This window comes from Trichosurus vulpecula, chromosome 1 (assembly GCF_011100635.1).
Source record: "Trichosurus vulpecula isolate mTriVul1 chromosome 1, mTriVul1.pri, whole genome shotgun sequence".
NCBI lineage: Eukaryota > Metazoa > Chordata > Mammalia > Diprotodontia > Phalangeridae > Trichosurus > Trichosurus vulpecula.
The window spans coordinates 77325607-77348929 of NC_050573.1; the positions used below are offsets into that span (position 1 = coordinate 77325607).

General features: G+C 44.3%; 1 protein-coding gene across 3 annotated transcripts in view; it reads right to left on the reverse strand.

The window, feature by feature from the left end:
• Window positions 1–885: 885 nt before the first annotated feature.
• The window catches only part of ILF3 (interleukin enhancer binding factor 3), a 33231-nt gene continuing 10793 nt past the window's right edge, over window positions 886–23323 (reverse strand). The window contains exons 6-20 of one of the 3 annotated variants that reach the window (XM_036741368.1): window positions 22015–22106; window positions 21552–21647; window positions 20966–21077; window positions 20440–20537; window positions 19734–19845; window positions 19511–19621; window positions 19079–19278; window positions 18665–18835; window positions 17567–17704; window positions 17127–17303; window positions 16572–16728; window positions 16292–16345; window positions 11667–12035; window positions 10309–10440; window positions 886–10194 (exon numbers count right to left, since the gene is read on the reverse strand). In XM_036741368.1, coding sequence (XP_036597263.1) covers window positions 10061–10194; window positions 10309–10440; window positions 11667–12035; window positions 16292–16345; window positions 16572–16728; window positions 17127–17303; window positions 17567–17704; window positions 18665–18835; window positions 19079–19278; window positions 19511–19621; window positions 19734–19845; window positions 20440–20537; window positions 20966–21077; window positions 21552–21647; window positions 22015–22106 — 2153 coding nt within the window. In that variant the 3' untranslated portion in view covers window positions 886–10060. Of the gene's footprint in view, window positions 10195–10308; window positions 10441–11666; window positions 12036–14471; window positions 15856–16291; window positions 16346–16571; window positions 16729–17126; window positions 17304–17566; window positions 17705–18664; window positions 18836–19078; window positions 19279–19510; window positions 19622–19733; window positions 19846–20439; window positions 20538–20965; window positions 21078–21551; window positions 21648–22014; window positions 22107–23323 lie in introns of those variants that run through there. The other 2 variants (XM_036741367.1, XM_036741369.1) reach the window with 2 other exon arrangements.

The following is a 23323-nucleotide window of genomic DNA, read 5'->3' on the forward strand; positions in this document are numbered from 1 at the left end:
AAGTCTAGGTTAGAAGGAAAAGAGATTGGTGTAAAGGGCTCTGATCAATCAGTGGAAAGCCCTGGGTTTGAATTTTAGCCCAGCCAGCAATTCACTGCATCACTGGTGGGGATGTCAGTGTCCTGGACCTGTTTCCCCACTTGTAAAATGAGGGTGTTGGACCAAATGATCTCTAAGGCAGCACCTGGCTGGCAACTGATATTCCCAGAGAGCACCCATTCCCTCACCCCACTGGGGTTGGTAGGATGAAGATAGGACATATCTCGTGAAAGAGCCCTCTGGCTGCACAGCTGCTTCTTGTTGCAAAGACCTTTTTCTAGACTTACAAAAATATTTGCCAGGTAGCTGCTGCCACACCCCCACATTCAACCTGGAACTACCAAACAGTTTCTGTACCCCACCAAAGCTGATGCTTCCCAATAGTCTTGTAGACAAGACCAGATGGGTGGGTCCTAAAAACTCATTCTGGGAGGGTATTTTGGAAGTCCCCGGGAGCTCCCAACAAGCCAGAGATCGCAGGGATAAGCCCATGATGTTGAAAATACTTGACTTGTGGTTGAAAAACCCAGCAACTGCTACTTATTCCCTCCACAGCCTTGGCCAACTCACTTAGTCCCTCTCTAGGACCTTGGTCTGCCCATCTGTAAAATCAACAGATCTGACTCAATGGTCCTTTTCACTATAAAAATCCCATGATCCTGTGAACTTACAAAACCTCTCCCAGTCTCTGAAAAAATCATGCTGGATTTTCAAAAAAATGTCTGGATAAAACCACAGATGTGGAGGGGCAAGACTTGAGCTATTTGCTTCCATGGGACACCAGAGTTGGGAAGACACTGAAGGCTCTCCATTAAAGGGGAACAGACACATAAAACACACATCAGGGCAGGCCCATTTTCCTTTATTTGTGTAGAGGACCATACACTCGGGGCTCCTAGGTTCATCATCTTGGCAACAGAATGTGGTGGTTAAAGTTCTGGAGGCAGATGACCTGGGTTCAAACCCCAGCTCTGTCCTAGTTTGTGCCCTACCTGTGATTTTAGGCAAGCCACAACCTCTCCCAGCCTCAGTCTCCTGCAAAAGGAGAGGGCTGATTACACCTAAGGTTACTCTCAGCTCTAAATCAATGATCATACTATGAACCTCTACTCCCAAGCCATTTTTCCCCCTCTGAACCCCACCAGCCAGAATTAATCACATGACATCAAAGCAATGCAAGAGGACATTTACTTAAAACAAAAGATATATAACAGGAGATAAGAATCAAGCAGCAAACCTTCTCACCACCCGTTTCCCAAACTACAACCTCCCAAGCTTCAAGGGAATGTAGGTTGTGAGTCCTCCTGTCTCAGCTTCCCTGATGGCTTAACAGCTTGGCACTGTAAGCTAGTTGAACAGGATAAAAAGAGGCTCTTGAGTTCGATTTCTGGGCTCTTTCCTGAGCTGTGTACCAACATGTCACAGCAACTTAGACCCTAAAGGTCTATTAGCAACTTGCCCAGCAATCGAACCCAGGAAACTCAGGTTCTGAGAAGAATCACATCTCAAGACAATAGAGATGTGGTCTGGAAACTCTGGCCTCTCAGGGCAAGAACCACAGCTGGGAGAATGTTTGCAGTCACTGCTTCCCACCACAGAAGAGGGCAAGCCTCCTGTTATAAGCCCCCAGAATTAGATGATTCCTGACTCCACATCCATTTTTTTCCTCTTCTCTCTTCTGGTGCCCCGCTTGAATATTCCTTCAGCCTGTCTCTTGAGAAAGTTTGAGCCCAGCCTCTCACTGAGAAGGCTGCAAATTCTCTCCTCTGACCAGTCGATGTGGGGTAGCATTATCCGTCAGGGATATAGTTGACAGTGGGGATGTTTTTTTCCCCACACATACATCCCCATTAATGTACATTCATCTTAATTCAGGGTGCTGGAATTATCCAGGCATACACTTTAGTCACAAGGAGCTTCCTGACTGCATCAACCCCAGATCCCCAGCACAAAGCTCTAGGACTGGAAATAAGACACAAGGGATTAGTGGGGCAGTGTTCAAAACAGTGTGGTCACCTAGACTGGAGTGTCCACAGATAGTCATTAGCAGCTAGACACACAGAGCAGCCACCATCAATAACATAACAGGAAAAAAATAATTTCCCATTTTTACAGTGCTTTATATTACAGAATTATAAAAGCTGACATTTATACAGTGCCTTAAGGTTTGTAAAGCACTTTACATACAATAGTTCATTTGATCCTCCTAACAACCCTGTGAGGTAGGTACAAGAGATTTAAATGATAGAATCACTGAAGCTCAGGGCTTATGGGTACCTCAAAGGGTGTCTGGTCCAACCCATACCTGAATAGGAACCTCCGCAAAAATAGCCCAACCAAGTCATCTGGTAACAGTGAAGAAATATTGAAACCTGCCTCTTTTCATCTACCAATTGCTCCTAGTTCTGACCTCTGGGGCCAAGTAGTATAAAGTCTAACCCATTTTTTTGTAAGCAGCCCTTCAAAAACTTAAAAGATACTCTTCCCCCTCCCCCCAATCTATTCTAAGCCAAGTATCTCCAGTTGCTCCAGCCAATCTTCACGTGGCCGTGCCCAGTGCCCTCACCATCCTGGTCACCATCCTCTCAACATACTGTAGTTTCTCAATGTGATTTCCTAAAATGAGCATCCCAGAACTAAACTCAATACACTAGATGAGGCCTAACTAGGACAATATACACAAAATGCTTTCACAAGCATTTCTCATCATCTAAGAGGTTGAAATTTTGTGATTAAAGTCATGGGATATGAGTTTAACCAGGTCAACGTGTTCAAGGAAGTGAAATCAGTATGTAGAGGGAAGTCCACAAGTATGAAGGTGGAAAGGGAAGCTATAAGCCAGGTACTGAATTCTTTGAGAAAGCAGGGAAAGTAACCCGAAGCTGGTACAATTACAGGAACATCTGGGCTGGGTCTTAGAAATAAATGGCGTGAACTTCAAAGGCTGCAGTGACAGTGGGTGTTCAAGCAGTAATCTGAGGGGAACAAGGAGTATGATGGTACCAATTCCTGAAAGAGTGACAGCGAGTGTGTGCATGTGTACATACATGCGTGAGTGCTAAGAAAAGGAACAAGCCAACGATGGAAATGGTGATTGGGGATAAGGCATCTTTCTGGGAGAGGCAGGTTGCCATGAGAGTGGAAAGATAAGAGATCCAAGATGAAGGGAGCCTGTTAATGATCTAGATAGCATGTGAGTTCATGACCTACAGGATCCTTTTCATCTCACTGTCCTCAGACCTTTAGTTCCAGAACAAGATAGAATACAGCTTGTACATATCTTCGATTCCACAGAGGGCAGCTGGTGGGCAAAGGGGACCAGCTGCCTCAGGATAGACGCTGGACCAGACCATGGGGTTGAAGACCCTGAATCTCCTGAGGAGTCATGGCAATAGATGCTCCTCTGCCATCTCAGAAACTATTCTGCACCATCTTCGTGAATTCAGGCCCTTCAAAGTCTGCAGGATTCACACTGGACACCGGAGAACCTCTTCCAGTCTGGTATTCAAATCGTCCCAGAATTCCTGTTGCGATGAAAGTTGGTACATACAAGAACTGTCCAGGAAGGTGGATGACAGCCAATAGAATGTAGTACCTGTAGCAGGAACTTGAAGCACTTTTGGGGCTAGTCCCCCACCACAAATTCTGTAATAAAAAAAATTCCTGGGAAATTTCAGAGGCCCCAGGGGGCTTTTGAATTTGTAGTTTCTGCAGGACAACTGCTCTCTGGTTCAATGTCACCTTCTAAGTGAAGCTTTCCTTGACCCCCTATGTCAGCAATAATCACCTTGCCATACCACCCTTAACTCCCTTTTCTCTATCCAGAAGCCCTAATGCTAATGAAAGACCAGGACACACAGTGACATCCCAGACAGCCAGCCAGTTGTGGAATGAGAAGATACCTAGCCTCTGAGTGACCAACTGACCACACAGAACACAGCAGCAAGGAACTTGGGATTGGGTGACATGGTAGCTGTGATGCAATAAAACTGAATATTAAAATGAGAGGACAGGCAGCAACAGTCAATGTGCGAAATCAAGGTCCACCTTCATTTAAGGAGTGAGGACGTTGTCTGAGCTGGGGATTCCTGCAGGGATTTGGGTAGGACAAAGATAGCTGGTAGAAGGTCCCTTGTAATCCTGACACTATCCCCGAGAGCTGAGTTTAGGCTGGGAGAAGTCTCCTGTGGAGGGCCACCGAGAAGAAAAAATCCAGGTTAGGAGGGAAGGCAGCCTGATTGTGATGGGAAAGGCCCTTGGTTTGGAAGACAGAACTAGATTCTAATTGTGACCCAACCAACTCGTTCAGTAGCTCCCTCTCTGAAACTCCACTAGCAAAATGACAGGGGATGAACAAGAGAATTTTTTAAATCCTTTCCAATAAAACCTATAAGAACCTTGCCCAGTTTAATGTCCACAATCCCCACCCCTACCTGCCCTGGCCCACATCAGTATTGTTTGCTTTACTAGGAGATGCATCTGCTTGTTATGGGACCCTATGTAGTTCTTAACTGATCCAACCACCTCTTTCACACATTCTAATCAAGCTGAAGGGCACACCAAAGCCCCTCAACTACCAGTGCCTATGTGGAGGCCAGCTATACCGAGAGTCCCTGTTCCTAGTCGGGAGGAAGAGATCAGAGCCCGGAGCAGAAGACACAGTCCTACAAGAGATACCCCCAGAATAGTTTCACTGGCCAATCTCTAGGGCCCCCATCCAGTGCCTGCCACATTAAGGGGAAGATGAGCAGACATTTGCCATTGTGCCGTTGCCTCTCTTGCTGCTCCCAGATTTACATCTTGGTGAGCCAACCAAATTCTCCACAAGGAAACATCTAGTATGGCAGAGGGGATAGAAAGGGCTGAGGACAGAAACTGTTTGTAACCTAGGTCCCTTTCCTTCATCTGGCCCCCTGCTCCTCCTCCCTACCCAGGACACTACAAGGGTTTGCCAGGTGCTGTCCTCAGAGGGTTTTTAATACTTCTCCTGGAAGGTAATCCACCCATCAATGAGAGGGTCCAGAGGCAGATTCAGTACCCTGTGGAGAAGGTGCAAGCACACACCTACCCCTTCCTTCAACCATCCAGACAAGTGCATAGGAAATCCTGCCGGTCCCTTCCTTTTGATGTTGGTCATGACCAAACCCCAGGAAGTCGGCAGATGCCAGATCATCCAACACACATGGGGCCACAAAGCTGTGGCACCCAAGATGCATGTCCACCTTGTCTTCCTGATGGACCTGCCTCCATTCCTCTTCCCTAGACACCTACGGGATTTGTTGGTGGATGAGGACAGAAAGCACAAAGATCTCCTTCAGGTGGGCTTCCTAGATACATACCACAATCTGACTCTTTAAGATCCTCATGGGACTGGAATGGGTAGCCACTGCCCCATTGCCCACCATGTAGGCAGCCTCCCGGTGCAGCAGGTACTACCAAGGGACCCTAGCTCAAGAACTTCATTAGAGGACACATTTATAGGAATGTGGAACCCAACAGGATGCCAAGAAGGGAAGAAATACCTGAAGAGGTCAGCCCCCAAACCAAGTACCCTCTCTACTGCAGTGGATTTGGCTACGTGATGTCCAGGGATCTAGTCATTAGGGTCTTGGTGTTACCCCAAATGTAAAGAATATCTACTTGGAAGATGTGTTTGTCGGGCTATGCCTACAACAGCTTGGGGCAGAGTCCACATGCAGCCTAACTCTTTCCAATAGTACTGAATTAAGTTTCACCAGTGCAGCTATCTTCAATTTGCCTTTGTCAATGGCTTTCTTTCCCAGCAGCTGCTGAGGTACTGGCCTACCTTCCAGGAGGCAAGCAATACTGGTTCTCAATATTATCTGTATAGGAACAGTGATCCCACTCTATTCAGAGAACCCTCAGGGCCAACTCCATAGGTTTCCCACTTACTGTGCTCTCTGGACTAGCAATATAACCATTAAAGCCTGTGACAAAAATAAACTTTCCTCTGGCCATGATGGCATGGGAGAGGGGGAAGAAGCATCAAAAGGACCCCTCACCAAAAGGCACAGTGTGCATTTGATAGGGTGTCCAAGTGAGGCATTAATTAGATTCAGGCTTTTGTAGCTTAATAGTTTATATACTTTGGAAAAATTACTTAATATTATAACAAAGGCCTAGTGTTAATGGAACAGTACAGAGCTCCAGGAAGATCATAACGGGTTTGACATAAGACCTTGACCTGGGAAACTAATCTACTGCAAACTGAGCTCTAGGTCAACCAGGGAGTCCCTATAGTCATGTAAAACCTTACAGTGTCCTCTGAGGTGATCTTCTCAGGAAACACAGCTACATGTCATTTTCCAACCAAGTCCCTCCAAGTAGGAGACCTGCATGTAGGTGACTAAAAAGTACACTTAACTGTCCACCAGGTAAAGGGAACAGGTGAAAGATAAGGCATTGTGGTGCAGTGGGAAAGAGTGCTGGGCTTGGAGTCAGCAGACCTGGGTCAAGTTAAGATAGGGCTGCTCCCACCACTTGGACGAGCAGTCACTAACTATAAACACTGCCAAAACAGAGGAGCACTGTGGTCCTTGCTTTTTGCCCTCTCCTGACCCCCAGGCACTGCCATCTGACCTGGGTCCTGCCATCCCCACTGTATCCAGGCCCTTCGGTCATGCACCTGACCTCTCCTGTCTATGACGTCTCCTCCAATTAGAACATGATCTCCCTGACAACAGGGACTGCTTCCCTCTTTTGTTTGTATCCAGTGTTTGGGAAATGGTCAACATTTAATAAATGCTTTCTCATTCACTCAAGTCACTGCTCCCTTCCTGGGCTTTAGTTTCCTCATCTGTGTATTGAGGGAGTGAACTATAAGTGATCTTTAAGGTTATCTTTTCAACTCTAAACTTAGAATTTAATTATCACCAAGGCTGAGCACTGAGGCAGGGAAGGAGAGATGTATCTGAAACCTGAAGGAAAAAAAGTCAAGATTTCTGAACCAAATCCAGCCCTGGGGCCCACCCAGACAGCTCTGCTCAGGGTCAGGCCTCACCACTAACTTTTGAGAGCAGTGTGCTATCAACAAGTATTTATGAGCCTACTATCAGCAAGTATTTACAAGCCTACCACATGGCAGACATGTCATGGTAAATGGAGAGTTGAAATGCAGTGACCTTGTAGGCAAAAGACTTAAGGTGGAGTCTTGACTCTTCAACTTAACTGCCTGAAACTTCGGACAAATCACTTCAAACACCTCATCTACAGATGAGGCCCAAAGAAGTAGATTGGGTGACCCCAGAGATCCCCTCCAGCTATGTCAGTTGGTGGCTTTATAAATACAAAATTAGTTTTACTTACCAAGTCTGCTTTTCTGCTAAATTTCTGGTTAAAGAAAGAAAACTGCTACACTAGGCAGCACACCGACCTCTCAACTGTGGCTACTTCCCAGCATAAAACCGGTTATAATTTCCAGGAATATGGACAATTGTTTTACATACTGATGTTCCTGTTGGATCTAAGTTTTCTGTCTCTCTCTAGGCTCTCACTGCTGACTTTGGCGCTGAAGTCCCCCAAACCATGACTATGCCCTTCTTCATCCCCATCTACTGCCCTGTTACATGAGGAGCCTCTTAGCCTTGGACTTGAAGCCTACCTCCTTGCCCTTGTGGCCAAATCAATTCCATGAGGATCACAGGATGGAGATCTCAAAGGGACCTTGGATGTCACCTAGTCCAACCTCCTCATTTTACAATGAAAAAACTTAGGCTCAAAAACGTTAAGCTATCTGCTCAAGGTCACGGTGATTGTAAAATAACCGAAGCAAAATTCAAACCCAAGTCTTCTGACTCCAGCGCTCCATCTGACATACCACACCACCTCTGATCACTTAGTCCTACCCTCTCATTTTTCTGTTTAACTGCGGTCTAGAGGGGCGGACTAACTTTCCCACGGTCACATAGGTTGCATGAGGGCAGGGAATAAATTTCCAGATAGAGGATCAATATAAACCTAAATTTCCAGATAGAGGATCAATATAAACCTATCAGTGACAGGTTACTATTTCAGAAATAGCTTCTCCAGATGAACAAGAATGCATTAAAAGTGTATCCAAGGTTCTCAGCATTAGAAAGGACCTCAAAGGTCATTCTAGTCTGACCCATAGCTGAACAAGAATCCCTTCTACGACATACCCAACAAGTGATTATCCAGCCTCTACTTCAAACCTCAGCTGAAAAATAAACCACTTGCCAAGGCAGCTCTTATTGTTTAAAAAAAAAAAATCTTTCTTGACCATCAAAACTAAATTTGTCCCTAAGTTGTTCACTGCTCCTAGTTCTGTCCTCTGGGGCAAAAGAAACCAAGACTTCTCCCTCTTCCATGTGACAGCCCTTCAGATACCTGGAAATAGCCATCACAATCCCAAGTTTCTTCTAGGTTCAACATCCCAGTTCCTTTAATTGATCTCTTTCAAGAACCTTTGGCATCCTGACTACCCTCCTCCTCCTCTTCCTCCTCTCCTGCTTATCAACGTCCTCCTTAATCTACGGTACCCAGAAGAAAATACTCTCACTATGGCAGGGTACAGAAGGACTATCCCCACCCTTGGCCCGGACACTACTTTTCTCATTGCAGACTAAGATCACAGCTAGTCTTTTGGCTGCCATTACAAAGAGCTGACTTGTACTGAGCTTGCAGTCCACTAAAACCTCCAACTCCAAGTTTAGAGTGACAGAGAGGGCCTGAGCAGATTCCCCTCTCACCAGCCACGAAGAAGGGTTAATTGACCCAGCCCAAGCATACCATCTTCTCAGGCCTTCACCCTGGCCTAACGGAACTACTAAAAATAAAACCCCAAGGACTGGCATTTAGATCCCTTCATGACTGTTTCAATCCACATTACTCAATCATTTCTCCCACTCCAACATCCTTGGTTACAAGACACCTTGGCAGGGCAGCCTTAAAGCCATGACAAGAAATAGAGGAAGCCTCAGGACTCTAGTCAAAGCAAGGAGAGATGCCAAGCAAATGGCTGGTCCTCCAATAGCCTTCTGTCCTTAAGCCTGCCTCCGGAATAGCTGCAAACCCAACCCCTAAGCTAAAGAAAATGTAGGCTCTACCAAAACAATAGCTCTGTGCTTCAGGGCCTTCTCAAGGATCCTAGCCTAGCCCACATATGCATAGAAAAATCTAACACCCCTTTTCCCCATGGAGAAAGCCTTCCCCACCTTATCCCCCTCAGTCTATCTTGATGGTGTCCCGCTACCCCCTGCCCCTCTAATTTTGGGGGATGTTTAATGGCTCTTCATGGACAGGAAGACTTTACCTACCAAGGGTGCTTGTTTCCAAAAGCTCAGGGAATTAAGAAGCCCCAAGAAAATCCTGCCCCCTCCAACTTGTCTTTCCCCACCTGCCTCCCTGTACCTGCTCTCTCCCTGGCTTTGGACCAGGTGAGGTGGCAGCTTTTCCAGGGTTGGTGGGACAGACACGCAGGCCAGACGTCGGCCCAAAGAGTTTTCTTTATCTTTATTTGTCTACATTCAGCTTAATTCAGATGTCCTGCCTGAATGACCCAGACATACAAAAAAAAACCCCCACTCTTTCCCACTGGTTTTTAAAATAAAATCTTCACTTATAAAACTGAAACACTAAAGCATTAAAATACAGAAAGCTTGTTTAACTCACTTCACAAAAGCATTAACAGATGACGTATCCCTCACGTAACTATTTAAAGACGAACTTAGTTAACACTAACACCAATGTTAAATAGACGAAGGGATACTGAGTTGTATTAACTCAAAAACTCTATTCAGACAAAGTTGTAATGGTAACTAACAAACCATTAAATACACAGATGTCCCAAACACAGCTAAGTATGGAATTACAGGGAGATGCCACCATCAGAGTAGCCGCCTGCATAGCACACAGAACACGGCAACATGGAACCTGGGGGGAAGGGTTGACATGTTAACTGTGATGCAATAAAACTGAATATTCAAATGAGGGGGCGAGTGCAGAAGGTAACAAAACTTCACCCCTGGGGAGTAAAGGTAGTTTATCTGTACTGGTAATTCATGCTGTGATCATTTCTGCCATAGCCACCTTGCGAAGACTGGTAGGAACTGGGAGGCCCACTGTAATTCTGGCCTGAGCCTGGGGAGTTGTAATTTGACTGTGAAGAGTAGCCACCTAGGGAGAGTAGGGACAGAAAATATAAGTTGGGGTTAGGATGAGAAGGTTGCAGCTATGCCCTTTCTCCCACCACCCTTTCCAAGGCCCCAATCCCAGGCGGAAGTCACCAACCTTGTTTGCCTTGGTAGGAGGAGCCACCACCAGAGCTGCCTCCATAGCCGCCATGTGACCCTGTGTTATAGGACGATCCACCTGACCCGTAGCTGTTCCCACCACCACCTCGGCCCCCGCTGCCACTGTAATCTGGAGTGGGGGGCAGAACAAAGTACTGTTAACTTCCCCTCAATACAACCTAGCAATGGAAGCCCCAATCCCTAACAAGGAGGGCAAAAAGGCAACAGAAGATAGAGAAGCCTGGAACTCTGCAGCCTACACCAAAGACTGGGCTTTACACCCTGCTGACAGGTGTAACTACACTCCCAGGAGTGGGGGGGAGGGGGGGGAAGGGGAGGGAAGAGTGTGGCTGATGTTTACATGATGCTTTGCTATGGCCACACTAAGCTGATTAAACTGCCTATCCAATCTCCCTTCAATGACATCAGTCCAGAGACCAAGCGGCTCTCTCACCAAAAAAAAAAAATCCCACACATCAGTTCTGTTGAATTTCCTACTTACGCCATTAACCCAAGCTTTGTTTCTGGGACAGTTCCCCATGGCAATTTCAGGTTTCCCAACCTTCTACTCCCCTCTACTGTAGTTTCTTAAAAGGTCAGCATTTATGCCAGCCATTTCACTGTTTCAGGAAAAATCCACAGATGTTACTCCTGTACCCAGGACAACTGATCCATTCATCTAAGCCTATGTAGGAGGCCAAGGAAAAACACAATCGTGGCTCAGTGATGGGGAAGAACCACTCAGTTCCACTAAAGTAACTACTCAGGTTCAATTTGGGAAGATAATAAATCACTATGAAGAACAAGGAAGCCATATTGTTAAGGTCTAACCACTATTTTGACATGTTAAAGTTTTAGCCAATAGCTATGGACATTCAGGACAGTCATTTGTTTCATGGCAAGACATGACCCCAAACCAGTGAGTCAATGACACCCTTCCCCTTCACCCCCACCCAAGGCCAGTAGTAAGCTCATGGCAGAGTTTCTGGATATAGGAACAATCTGGAACTCATCTGGGATCCAGCTACATGACAGGATTAAGCTTAAATTAAACAGTCAGGAAATTAGGTACTAGGGAATAAATTTAAGAGTTTTAATAAAATCCTGCAAATCTCAAGTATCCTCTTTTCTACTACCACTTTGTGCCCCACCTCCATAAGTCCTTACCAGCTGTTGATCAGAGCAGTGCTGAGGCAGAGGAGGCCGGAGCTTGTAGCCCAACATGCCAACTTGCCTTCAAAACCAGCTGACAGACTAGAAGCAACTTCAGTATTTCCATGGGGTTTGCTACCCCACCCAATGCCCTGATTTCAACAGAGGTGCTATGAGGACATGGGTCACCCAAAGCCAACTCACTGAATTTGCTCTCGTAGTTATAGTCTGATCCACCTCCACCACCTGGGGAGTTGTAGGAATTCGAATAGGAGGAGTAGTTGCCTTGTCCATGATTATAGCCCTTTTGTTTGCCTTGGGGAGGGCCGTAATTGCTGTACTGGTTTTGGCTGTATGATGACTGCTGTTGGCCTTGGTGAGACTGGTACCCTGAACCGTAAGAAGGCTTCTGCTGGCCCCCATGCTGCTGCTTCTTCCCGCCGTGCTTTGGGGGGACTGGTGAGTTGTAGTTGTCGCCTTGGTAGTAGGACCCATAGCCAGAAGAGCCGCCTCCACCGCCACCCCCGCCTCCACCAGCATTCCCAGAATGCCCACCGTTGCTGTAGAACTGACCTAAATGGAAGGGATGGCATCAATTAGGGAGTGGAAAAGGGAAGATTCCAGATTCAAAAAAGTAAAAGTAACTCATGTTACACAACTCCCTTTGAAAGTATACTTGGCATCTACTTCCCTTAGGATTCCTACTCCATGTATTCACAGAAGCTAGTGCTAAAGTTTTAGGGACTTATTCTGAGGTCCAGAGAAATCTGAGCAGTCACCCATCCTGTTCAAGAAGAAAAGTGGTCTGGGTTTGCTCTCAAATCCTCTTTTCAGCTGATGTTAAGAACTAATCCTCCTTCAGGAGATGCTCAAGTGTAAGCAGGGAAGATGTTAGCTCTTGCAGTGGCTATTAATGTTTTTAAGATCATAGATGGGCTGGTTTAGCTGATGACTTATGACCATTTAACAAACCCAGACCTCCCCCAAGCTCCCAAGAAAAGCAGGGCTGAGGCAGCATGGCATGGCAGAAAGCCAGTCTGGATCTCAGGTCTCCCTGATTCCCAGACCTGCCTCTCTCTCTCTCTCTCTCTCTCTCTCTCTCTCTCACACACACTGCCTACTACCAGGGTAAGTCAATAAAACCCTTAATGCCCCCAGGCATTAATGGCTAAGGCCATCAAGTTTCAGACAATTTGCCAGTCTGCATCAGTGAAGGGAGTTTCTATACTGGGAGTTCCCTACACTGATGAAATCATAGTCAAACCACCTCTTCACCCACCGGCCACAACCCTCCCCCCAAAAGAAAGGAGAAGAAAAGCAAGGCTGACTTTAACCCCAGGGTCCGAGGAGAAGCAGCCAGTCTGGGACTGTTATATGGAAACCTCTCTGTCCACCCCTGTACTTCACTGTGACAAGGCCAGCACAGGCCCATGCTCATCTCCCTGGAAGGACAGGCAAGTCTTCATTACAGTCACAAACCTCCTTTGACCAGGGGCAGTATCAGCAAGAAGGAATGCCTGGATTGAAGCTGCCAAATCAGACAATTATTCTGAGATTGCCTACTGGTTAGAAGGCCCCAAATGCAGACTTGGCAAAATAAGCTGTTTTACCACAGGATCATTCCCAGTAAAATGACCAGTTACCCCTTAGAAGTGGAGATGTGCCTCTCAGGCTCATCACAGAAATACACAGTGCAAGAGAGCTGTTGGGGCCAGAATACACACTTAGTACTACTAAGGCCAAAAGGCAAGCACTGCTTCTCCCAGATATCCCCAGGACAGGGGACCAAGGAGGTGCCCCTACCCTGACCAGGCAGGTCTTTCCAACGGGTCACTAGCACCATGCTTAGGAGCCAGGTTTAGAGCTCAGCTCTGGGTCACAGCCCCAGAGAGGCAGGAACATGCAGTAGGATTGCAAAGCATGGGATGGATATAGCTGCCACATTCTCAGGAACTGAAGGTGAGACTGTGACCTCCATCAGCCCCTCATGTCTGGCTCTGGGACATAATGATCCCCTTCTTTAACAAAATGCAACACCAAGTACCTACTATGTACATAAGGCATGGTGCGAGGTGCTCTTCAGTTTAGATACCTGATGTATTTTTTCTCTGGCGTGCACAAGTAACTCAGAGCTTCATACAACCAAAGAGGCAGGGCTCAGCTTAAAGAGACTATTCAGAGTCAGTCTCATATGTGAACCTGAAGGCTTTTCAGTAGCAGGTATGTGGATAGGAAGGGATGGGGGGTGTGTGTGTGTGTGTGTGTGTGTGTGTGTGTGTGTGTGTGTAGACTTGTTCAAGGTTGGGTTAATTCTATTGGTCCAGAAGTCAGTCAGTTCAAGCCCCCAAACCAAAGTGACATGTAGGGGGTGAGGGGTACAGAGAATGACACTATCCAATTCAGTCCAGTAACCCCAAGCAGAAAGCAGGAGCACCTAAGCTCCCCGTGAGTGGGCACACCCATGGAGTGTGCTTTCTTTAACAAGATGGCATTGGCTTTGATAGCAGGTAACTGGAACGGAAAGTTAAGTACCAGCCCCTATGTTGCCTAGCCTGTGACAAAGGACAGGAAGGGTGACCAAAACTACCAACACAGCTTGGCCTTCACATTCTAATCATTAGGTATTTGTTTCATGGCCTTTTGTTATTGGACTAAAGGAATTTTGCCTTTACCCCACCCCACCCCCCACCAACCCACTATCACTGAGTCCTGGGCAGCTTGAGGAACAATTAGACCAAGCTCGTTTTCAAGTAACAAAGCCAAAACGCCAAGAAAGGAGACACATCCAACAATGCAGCAAAGCAAACATGCAATGCTCAGTGAAGAGATTGTGAAGAGATGGGGAAAGCAGAAATTTCTCCTTCAGGAAGATTACAAACAAATATTTCCATGGCCTCCCCACATCTAGGTTTCAAGAAGAAGGGTTTAATAACATCAGCACTAAGCTTAACATACACTTCAACACCTATGTTCAGTCTCTTCCCTCAATTAAGAACATGAATGAAGACACCAAAGTATCCAATGATTTACTTTAACATGTATTGATTTAAAAAAAAAAAGGGAGGGGGTGGCAGTTTTCCACCTCATTCAGGACAACATCTATTCCCTGGTATAAAAAGACATTATTCTCAAACAATAACTTTCTAAAAAAAATACATCATGCATTAAAAGTTTTAAAAAGTATTCACTGAATGTTTCAAACCTCTTTGAACAAGTGGTGAGTAATCATTTTGACCAGTTTCTGTGTCTGAACAAACTCAAAATCTTGCAAGTCAATGCAAAGATGCAGGCTTTGTGCGATAAAGAACCGCTGACCGAAACAAGACAGAAGAGGACCATACAAATTTAAAACATAGTATTACAGCAAGAATAAAGGGCCATACACTTACAAGTGAAAGAAAATCTAGTTGGAATGACCAAATGACTCCCCATACCTCTGTATTAGAAGTCATGATAAGCTTCCAGGTCTTGGCCAAAAGTCAGTTATAGCAAAAGTCCCAGCAACAACAAATCCCTGCTGCTGGCTTGCTAACCAATGTCAAGTGCTTAAGGCCCTTTATACTTGATTATAAAAAAAAAGCCCATAAAAAAAATCTGAATCCATGCATTTTCAGCTGTGATCAGGACTTGCAAAATTTTACATCAACTCCTTAATGCCTGGATATTTATTGTACCAGTATTGGAAGCACAGTTACAATTCCTTTGAAAGTACACTAACTAGCTATCAGCCACAATTAATCCCATCCCTCAAGCAATAACCCACCAGTGTATTACAAAAGGATGGAGAAGTTAACTTAGCACATCTTACGATTCCACATACAATTTAACATTGTGCATGCTTAAAAAAGAGTCGGGCTGCACTAGATTCAGACACGGTGAAGTCTTTCTTATTACCGTCAAAGGTATCAACCAGGTTTGGGAGTTTGTTAAAAGGTTTAAAATTCATACAAAACCTGCTGTAAATTAAGACAAAGGTAGATTAAAATGCTTCTGTATCTGTCCCTTAAATAAAGTAATGCTTTCCATAAAAAGCAAAGGTGGGCTTTTGCCTTTATGCTGAACAAAGCTGGCTCTAGAATTTTGTGCAACTTGGCACAAAAACATTCTCTGAAAATTACTTTCCGCTTATTGTGAACATCAATACGACCAAGTTCAAAGGCAAATCACAATAAAAACTGCCACTGTCTTAAGTTCTGCAGGCTAAGAGTTTCAGACAAGCTGCGGTGAAAAGCCACGGTTGAGAAACCCAGTGAAGCACAGGGACACAGCACGGACACTTTGGGTTTTGGAGTTCGAGAAAATTGGAGTAAAAAGCTGTTTTTTGTGCAATACTTTTAGATGATCTAGGAAGACCCAAAATCATGATAGCCGTAGCAGTCTGTGAAAAAGTCACCTACAAAAGGGGGAGACAGAGCAGAGAAAAAAAATTAGAATTGTTTTGAAGATGGCACAGAGCGCCACATATGAAACTCATGTTTTAGATTTCTCTGCTCCTGTAACCCCCCAATGAAGGCTTCTTCTGAATACAAATAGCTGGGCATTGTCAGGAAAGCATATTCACAAGAGTGGTGTATTGCTTCACATGGCTTAAAGCAGAGAAATTTAAAATATTTACATATTAAAAAGGAATTGTCAAGTCACATGGGTTTTGCACTTTTAACGGTTAAACAATATTAATCTCTTGCTCAACAACCTGTCCCATCTGCCAAAAAAGGGCTGTGCTACTAAATCTTAGGTACAAGTAGGCCAGGTTTCAACTGTTCTAAGGCAAGTAGTGTTTGTGGGTTTCTTTTTAACTTTAAATTGGTATAACACAAACTAACACTTACTATATCCTGCTGTTGCAGAATTGCCACCGTAGCCATAGCTTCCATAGCCAGCTCCTAGAACAGGACAAAATAAAATTACTTGACTGTTGGTTGGGCCCTCAGGGCAGCCAGGAAGGATGGCTTCTCTTCACAGCTTTCAAATTAATCTCTGGGAAGACTTTAACAGGGGACACTGGTGACAAATACTCATTTGTAGATTCCAAATTATACATATTAAACAATCCAAAGTCTTACAAAACAAGTTTAGAAGCAGAGAGGGGAAAAAAATCTGCACTCGTACCAGCATTCATGTAGCCACCATGGTTGGCACCACCAAATCCACCTCGGCCTCTACCCCGACCTCGGATATTACCACCTCTACCTCGACCACGAATGTTTGGGGGAGGGGGAACCTCATTGTGCATAGGGCCTCCCATTCCAAATCCTGGGTTGTGCTGCTACAAGAGAGAATTAGAAAACACAGCTTGGTTAAACTCGCACAAATTATTTATGACACTTCTAATAGTAAAACATACAGTACATTAGTTCTATACTCCCTCAGAGAAACCGAACGGCAACTTGAAATTAAGATTAAGAAATCTACACTGTTGTTTCCTGTGTGGGAAAGAGGGTAAAACAGTGAACTTGAGAGTAGGGAAGTCCTGGGTTCAAAATCTTGCCTTAATAACTGGATGTGTGACCCCAGACAAGTCACTAAACCAAATATTCAAGCCCCCTTCACCAGAAAGTAAAGATGACAGTAGTAGCAACTACTTTGCTGTGTTGTTGAAAAGACCAAATGAAAGAATAAAAACCTCCTTGTACTATATTGCCACTGTCCATCAAAGGTACCCACCTTAGCAGCAAACTTCGGTCCCCCTCTCACAGGTACCGGTGCTCTCTTCTTCTTATTGGGCTCCAAGGCAACCGGAGCATCAGGGAACAGCTTTTCTAATGCAGTGAGAGCAGCAAATGCCTTTGCCACCTTTTTATTTGAACCAGCTCCTTGAAACTTCTGCCCGTCAACTTCAACCTATGAGAGGACAAGTGCATGGGAGGATCATGAAATCAATATGATCAGTCAGAGAAAGCAACAGCTTCTTCAGTACCTGGTCAAGAGCTAAGTCATCTCAGGAAAAATTCTAGCCCCCTGGGTACCAATGGCATTTAAAACATTTCAATAAGGTAAGCTGAAAGCACCAATTTTCAAGTATATGCTGAGATGTATATCTGATTCCATCTAGTCCAAATGATACAAGGACAATTTAAACTTTTGGGCACACAAGTCCCACTCACCTCCATGACAAAGCGCTTATCATGACTGCCCCCAGTCTCAGAGATAAGCTCATACTTGAGGCCACGCCTCTTCTCATTCAGTTCCATAACAGGATTCTTGCCATGTTTGGTCAAGATTGGACCCTGTTGTTTTACATTCTAAAAAGAAAATGCAAACCCCAATTAGAATTTCAGACATCTTCTGTGCCTCATTCTCATTTTCTAAGTAAGCAATCAGTTCCTACCCTGCTGACACCCCCAGTATCCAGGATCTCACAATAGGCAGACAAGTTTTTAAAAAAATCTGTTAATTACTTGAATTCTCTTCCCCGTTCAACACTGTTCTTCATATATGGAGTGTTAACTACATGTGATCTGCCAATATATCTTAGACCAATGACATTCAAGGTCACTAAGTGCTCCCATGGTCCAGGACATTAACATGAGCCTAACTATTTACTTCCTGTCACCTTTTCTCCTAAGCATGTCCACAAACACTCACCAAAAACACTATAAATTTAAAAGATTTCTCTAAAATTAGCCAAAAAACAGTAACAATGCACTTTTCTTAGTACTTAAAAGGTTAAACAGCAGTTTTCTCACAACCCTGTAAAAGAAGCAGAGTATAATGCCCATTTGTATTACTATCAATATTATCAATTATTACCAATATTGCTATCCCAATTTCCTAGATGAAGAAAAAGGCTTAAGTGACTTGCCCCATGATTACAAAGTGACAAGGTACAAGACCTAGGATTCCAACCTAGGTGTTTCCCGATTCCACACATAGTCAGATTCTTTCCTACACCTAGCTCACCAAGTCCAAATGAGTGGTGGCCTTGTTGTACACAGGGAAATGCTGACAATCAGGTACCCTGTTGGCTCTTTAGTCACTATAAACTGTATGGGCCATGTCTTTGTCCAGGGCTCTGACTCAGGGCAGACTTCTTCACATACATGACCCAAGGGGAAGAGCAGTCAGGGCTTAAGATCCATGAAGTATTCAACTTCCTAAGGAAAAGCCTAGACACAAAGGGCTTTTCCTGCCCCTTGGCTGACAGATCAATAAGAACCCAGGCAAGGAGCTCCACAGCTTTCATGGCTCTGGCCATCGCTCACCTCCGATGTCTGGTCTGGAGAAGGAAAAGCAGCACTGGGAGTAGCAACAGTTTCCACTACAGGTGGAGGAGCAACAACCACAGGTTTCTGTTCTGTTTCCTCAGCAGAGTCCTCCCCTTTACTTGATTCTTTACCTTCTGCCCCTGTAGGCAGACCCATGTCCTGTAACACCTGTAGAAGTAAGAAGAACCCCCCCACAAGAGCTGTCAACAAATGTTCCTACAAGAAGCAGTCTTTGTTCCTATGTTCAAAAACACAGACATTTTAGGGATCTTTTTGGCTTTTCGAAGCTCACGTTTTCCACACCTGACAGTCAAATAGTGTCAACAGTTCAAGTAGAGCTGAACATAGACTGGTCTTGATTTGCTATGAGGTCAATAAAACCAGAAACTGCAAATTATGGGCCATGCTTACCTTTACAGCCACATGCAACTTGGCAGTCTTTTTGGATGGTCCAGAAGCCTCAAATGAACTTCCATCCACTTCAACAGACATAGTAAAGATGGGAGCATGCACTGGGCCAGTTTGGGAGACCAGTTTATACTGCAGCCCAGGTTTCAGTTGATTCAGTCTCATCAGTGCATTCATAGCTTGTGGGGGTTCTGTCTTCTCCTCTAAAAAAGAACACAGATATTTTTCTTTTTAGGAATCTGACAGGACAGCTTCCTTACCAGCTGACCTAACAGCATTACCATTTTCTAAATTAGGAAAAAACTACTCTTAGTTCTTTCTATTCATTACCACAGAACACATAATCATGCTTTTTCAATTACATGTTCCCAGAGAAACTGAAATGTTCAACTTTCTTATCGATTGTTATTGTTCCATCTGATAGGAGTTCAGTACCTTTTTTCTGAATCTTCTTTTTCTTCTTGCTAGGAGATTTTTCTTCTCCATCCTCTTCCATGGGACGTTTCATTGGGGTAATGGCATATGTGGTACTAGGCGGGATCTGGACTGTAAGAGCAAATACAGAAAAAGATGAAGGTGGAAACCCAAGACTGAGAAGTGAGTTGTTAGCAATATGACAATTCAAGCCAAACACTGGAATTTGGGGTTGGATACTTACTAGTATAGTCAACCGGATTTTCATTCTTTGGTTTCTTGGGCATCTTAGAAGGGAGAGGGTCCATACCAAGGACTTTGTGAAGCTGGCCAAAAGCAGCAAGTCGCAGAGCATGCTAAAATGGGAAGAGGAGTTTTACTTGTCTACCCTACATTGACTGCAATTATGGTGTGTGCTTACTACTACTCATGACGGGTCTCTGACCCTCCCAATCCCAAAAGTTGGGTGTCAAATGCTGACTTCTCCCCTACAACAGCAAGGTGGCCCCCAACAAGCCTGGATCCAATCCTGACTGTTAGGGCCCCCAACCTTGCTGTGGTGGAAGACCAGCCTGTGACCATCCCCCTTGCCCTCTCATTAGTACAGGGGTTCCCAACCTAGGGCCCATGCGCCATACGAAGTGATGTCATATCTATGCAGGGAAACAAGCCCTATTAGCAGCAACAATAACTGAAAAAATTGTCCCTTGATCTCGGTGTCCAAAATAGCACTCGAGCATAATTGGGGATAGAAAACAACAACATATGGCATCATGGGGAAAAAGAAAACCAGATTGGGGTCCCCTGTATTAGTATAGGATCCATTTACCTTTGGTCCCGAAATCTGACTAAGTTTCAAAGAGCTACACTAAAAATACCCAGTAACAGAACTGGAGGCCAGTTATTAAAGACTGGGTAAGGGTTCACATTTGTAATGGAGATAACTATACCTGAGCACTCTGTGTGATATCTTCCCGTTGCTGTCTGTCTAGATGCCCAATAGCATCAGTGGCTTCTTTTTCACAAGGGTCATAAATGCCAGAACCATCTGAAGGCAGGAAACAAGGAAGATATGCAGAGGATTATCTTTTAGCATCTCTGAAGAGGTTGTGTTGGTAGAGGGAATCAGGTGCTTCCCCTCCCGCCCCATCCACACCCAGCTCTGGAAACACACTGAGCGAGGTGACCCACTCAGCGTCCAGCCCTTTTAAGAAATAATCCACATGTATTTCAGAGCATGTAAGTCACGTGGGAGTGGGTCACCACTGCCCTTGAATCGGTCCGCTAAAGCACTGATTTCACAGCTGCGGATTCCGGCACAGGGCTGGATATGATGGTGCAAGAGGGTAGTCACATGGTTATACCCTAAGTAGTGGACAAGGTACTGTTGCCCTAACCCAGTCAATGCACCACTGAGGAACAAGCTTCAGTCCCTTTCCTTTCCCTGCAAGTTTTAAAGCTGAGAAGTCACCCAACCTGGCATAACGATTCCAGATGCCAGGCACTCCAACACTCTTCTGAGGGCCTCGCCAGCTCCCATTGGTCGATTTGCTGTTCCAATTGACTTCTCACAGAGAAGCTCCAGAGGCTAAAAAATAATAGAAATTTTTAAAAAATGATAAAGGAACAAAAATGCCAAAGATTCCTAACAAATTATTTTCCTGAGTATATGTGTGTCTGCCTGTGGCAAACTCCATGAGAGGGCTTCTGCATGCTCAACAATTCTTCCTTAAAACAAGGAATTTGGGCTTATCTAAAAGTAAATCTGAGTTTTCTACATCAAAGCCCTCTAGCTAACTGAATTAAACTCAACGAACATTAATTAACCACTGTTTTCAAATACTGTTCTGGGTAGGGGGAAATATGAAGTTTAGGTAGAGACATGGTTGTGAAAATATACATAGCAAAATAATAAAATCTCACTTTTATTTCCCAAAATGACAACTTCTGTGAAGCTGGAAATAGTTTCATGTTACATGAAGTTTTTTGCCATTCACATAGAAAATCATACAAAGAAAGTACAAATAAAACTGTAGAAATGGCCATCAAAAGGTACCCTTACCCATCCTCTAAGGGGAGCCCAAGTAGGAACACGGGTGCATAGGTCTCTCAGAACCCTGATGACTATGACACACGACTTCAGCCCATTAGCTCTGGCCTAGAGTAATAAAGCACAGGCACTTTAAACCAAAGCACCCCCACACACCAAAGGCAAAGAATGTCTTGCGGTGCTACTTTGTCAAGGGTAAACAATGTAGAGTCACAACATTAAAGTTTATAATTGAGTCATTACGATGTAGAAAAGCAACATTACTCTTAACACAAAGCAGCAACTATGCCTCTACTCCTTTACAAGTCCCCTTCTGGGATGTTAAATTCATTCAGGTGCTCCTTTAGCTACTGTACTCGACAGGCGCTAAATTCAGCAGAGCTGTCATCCCATGTTAAGTACTTTAATATAAAGTTAGCCAGTTAAAGTTTATGAATTTGCTACTTAAAGACAAATATAAGAACAAGATGCAAACCTGGAACCACTTGGCGTGTCGGAGTGACGCCAAGGCAGCAAGGCATTTCTGCCTGTCCAGAACGTCCGGGGGGTCGTTGACTGATAGCGTTTCTATTCATGGATGGAATAAGAAGACAAGGTACAGTTTGACCAAGGGGTTTCTGTCAGGTGGAAAGGGGATGTGGCAGCTTCCTAAAGGGCAGCTGAGGCTCCCAAAAGATGTTGCTCTCTACCCTATACCAAGGAAGGAGAACCTAGAGTGTACTTGACTCTTCCCTAAGAGGAAATCTTAAAAACTGCAAAAAGGGAAGTTATTACAAAAGGAAAAGTCCTATTTAGAGGGCAGGTTTATAAATTCTATCTTTTCTTTATGTTATTACTTTCTGGGTTTTTTTCCCCAAAACTATCTGATCTATAAACCTATAATAACTAAGAAAAAGGGGGTGTTAAAATAAAATCCCTCTCTGCTTTCAATGTCATTTTAAAGTTTCTAGAGCGAAGGGAACCACTTCCGCCCACAAGGCTTGACTGCCTTGGCCCCAGCCTGTGACAGAGAGAGTCCTGTTGGTCAAAGGTCCAGCGTCCCTAAAGTTGACAAACTAGAAGGCTTGGTAGACGAAGTCAGATATCAGAACCAAAGGCAATCAACAGATCACAGAAAAAAAAAGCATCTTCAGACTGTGCTGCAGCAAAATTGAAGTTAATTTTTTTTTCTTTTAATCTGTAGATCAGGGTTTTAGATAAGGCTAGTTCGAAAGCTTTATTTTGCAAATTTATGAGCATTTGTGTGATGTTTATGACACAGAATTTATTCATTCATTGGAGTAATACACAAAAAATTTTCAAATGATCAGACATTAAGTCATCTTATTATTTCAAAAACATAATTAGACGAGAGTCTAACTTTATCCAAAACTCCACATCACACCTTTGGGAATTCTGTAAACTTCAACCACTAAAAATGGCCAGATGAAGAGACCAAATGAAGCACCTGTCATTTTTGCAGCAACACAAACTGTTTGCATATCTCCAACTTCATGAACATGCAGAATTCATTCAGCAGTCTTGAACAATTTTAAGAGTTTTAAAGTTACCATGTTTTCACGGTTTCGAAGGGCCACATAATGGACTGACACAAAAACAATTTCACAACATTTACATGAACACACTAACGGCCCCAAATGAAAATGGTGAAGTCCCAAATGAAAAGTGCTACTCAATTTTAGCACAACCACTGTCAATCCCCTTAAGTTTCACAAAGGTGAACACAAGATTTATCTTTAAGACAAGGTGATGACATCTATTTAGGCATAATTTGACCAATACAA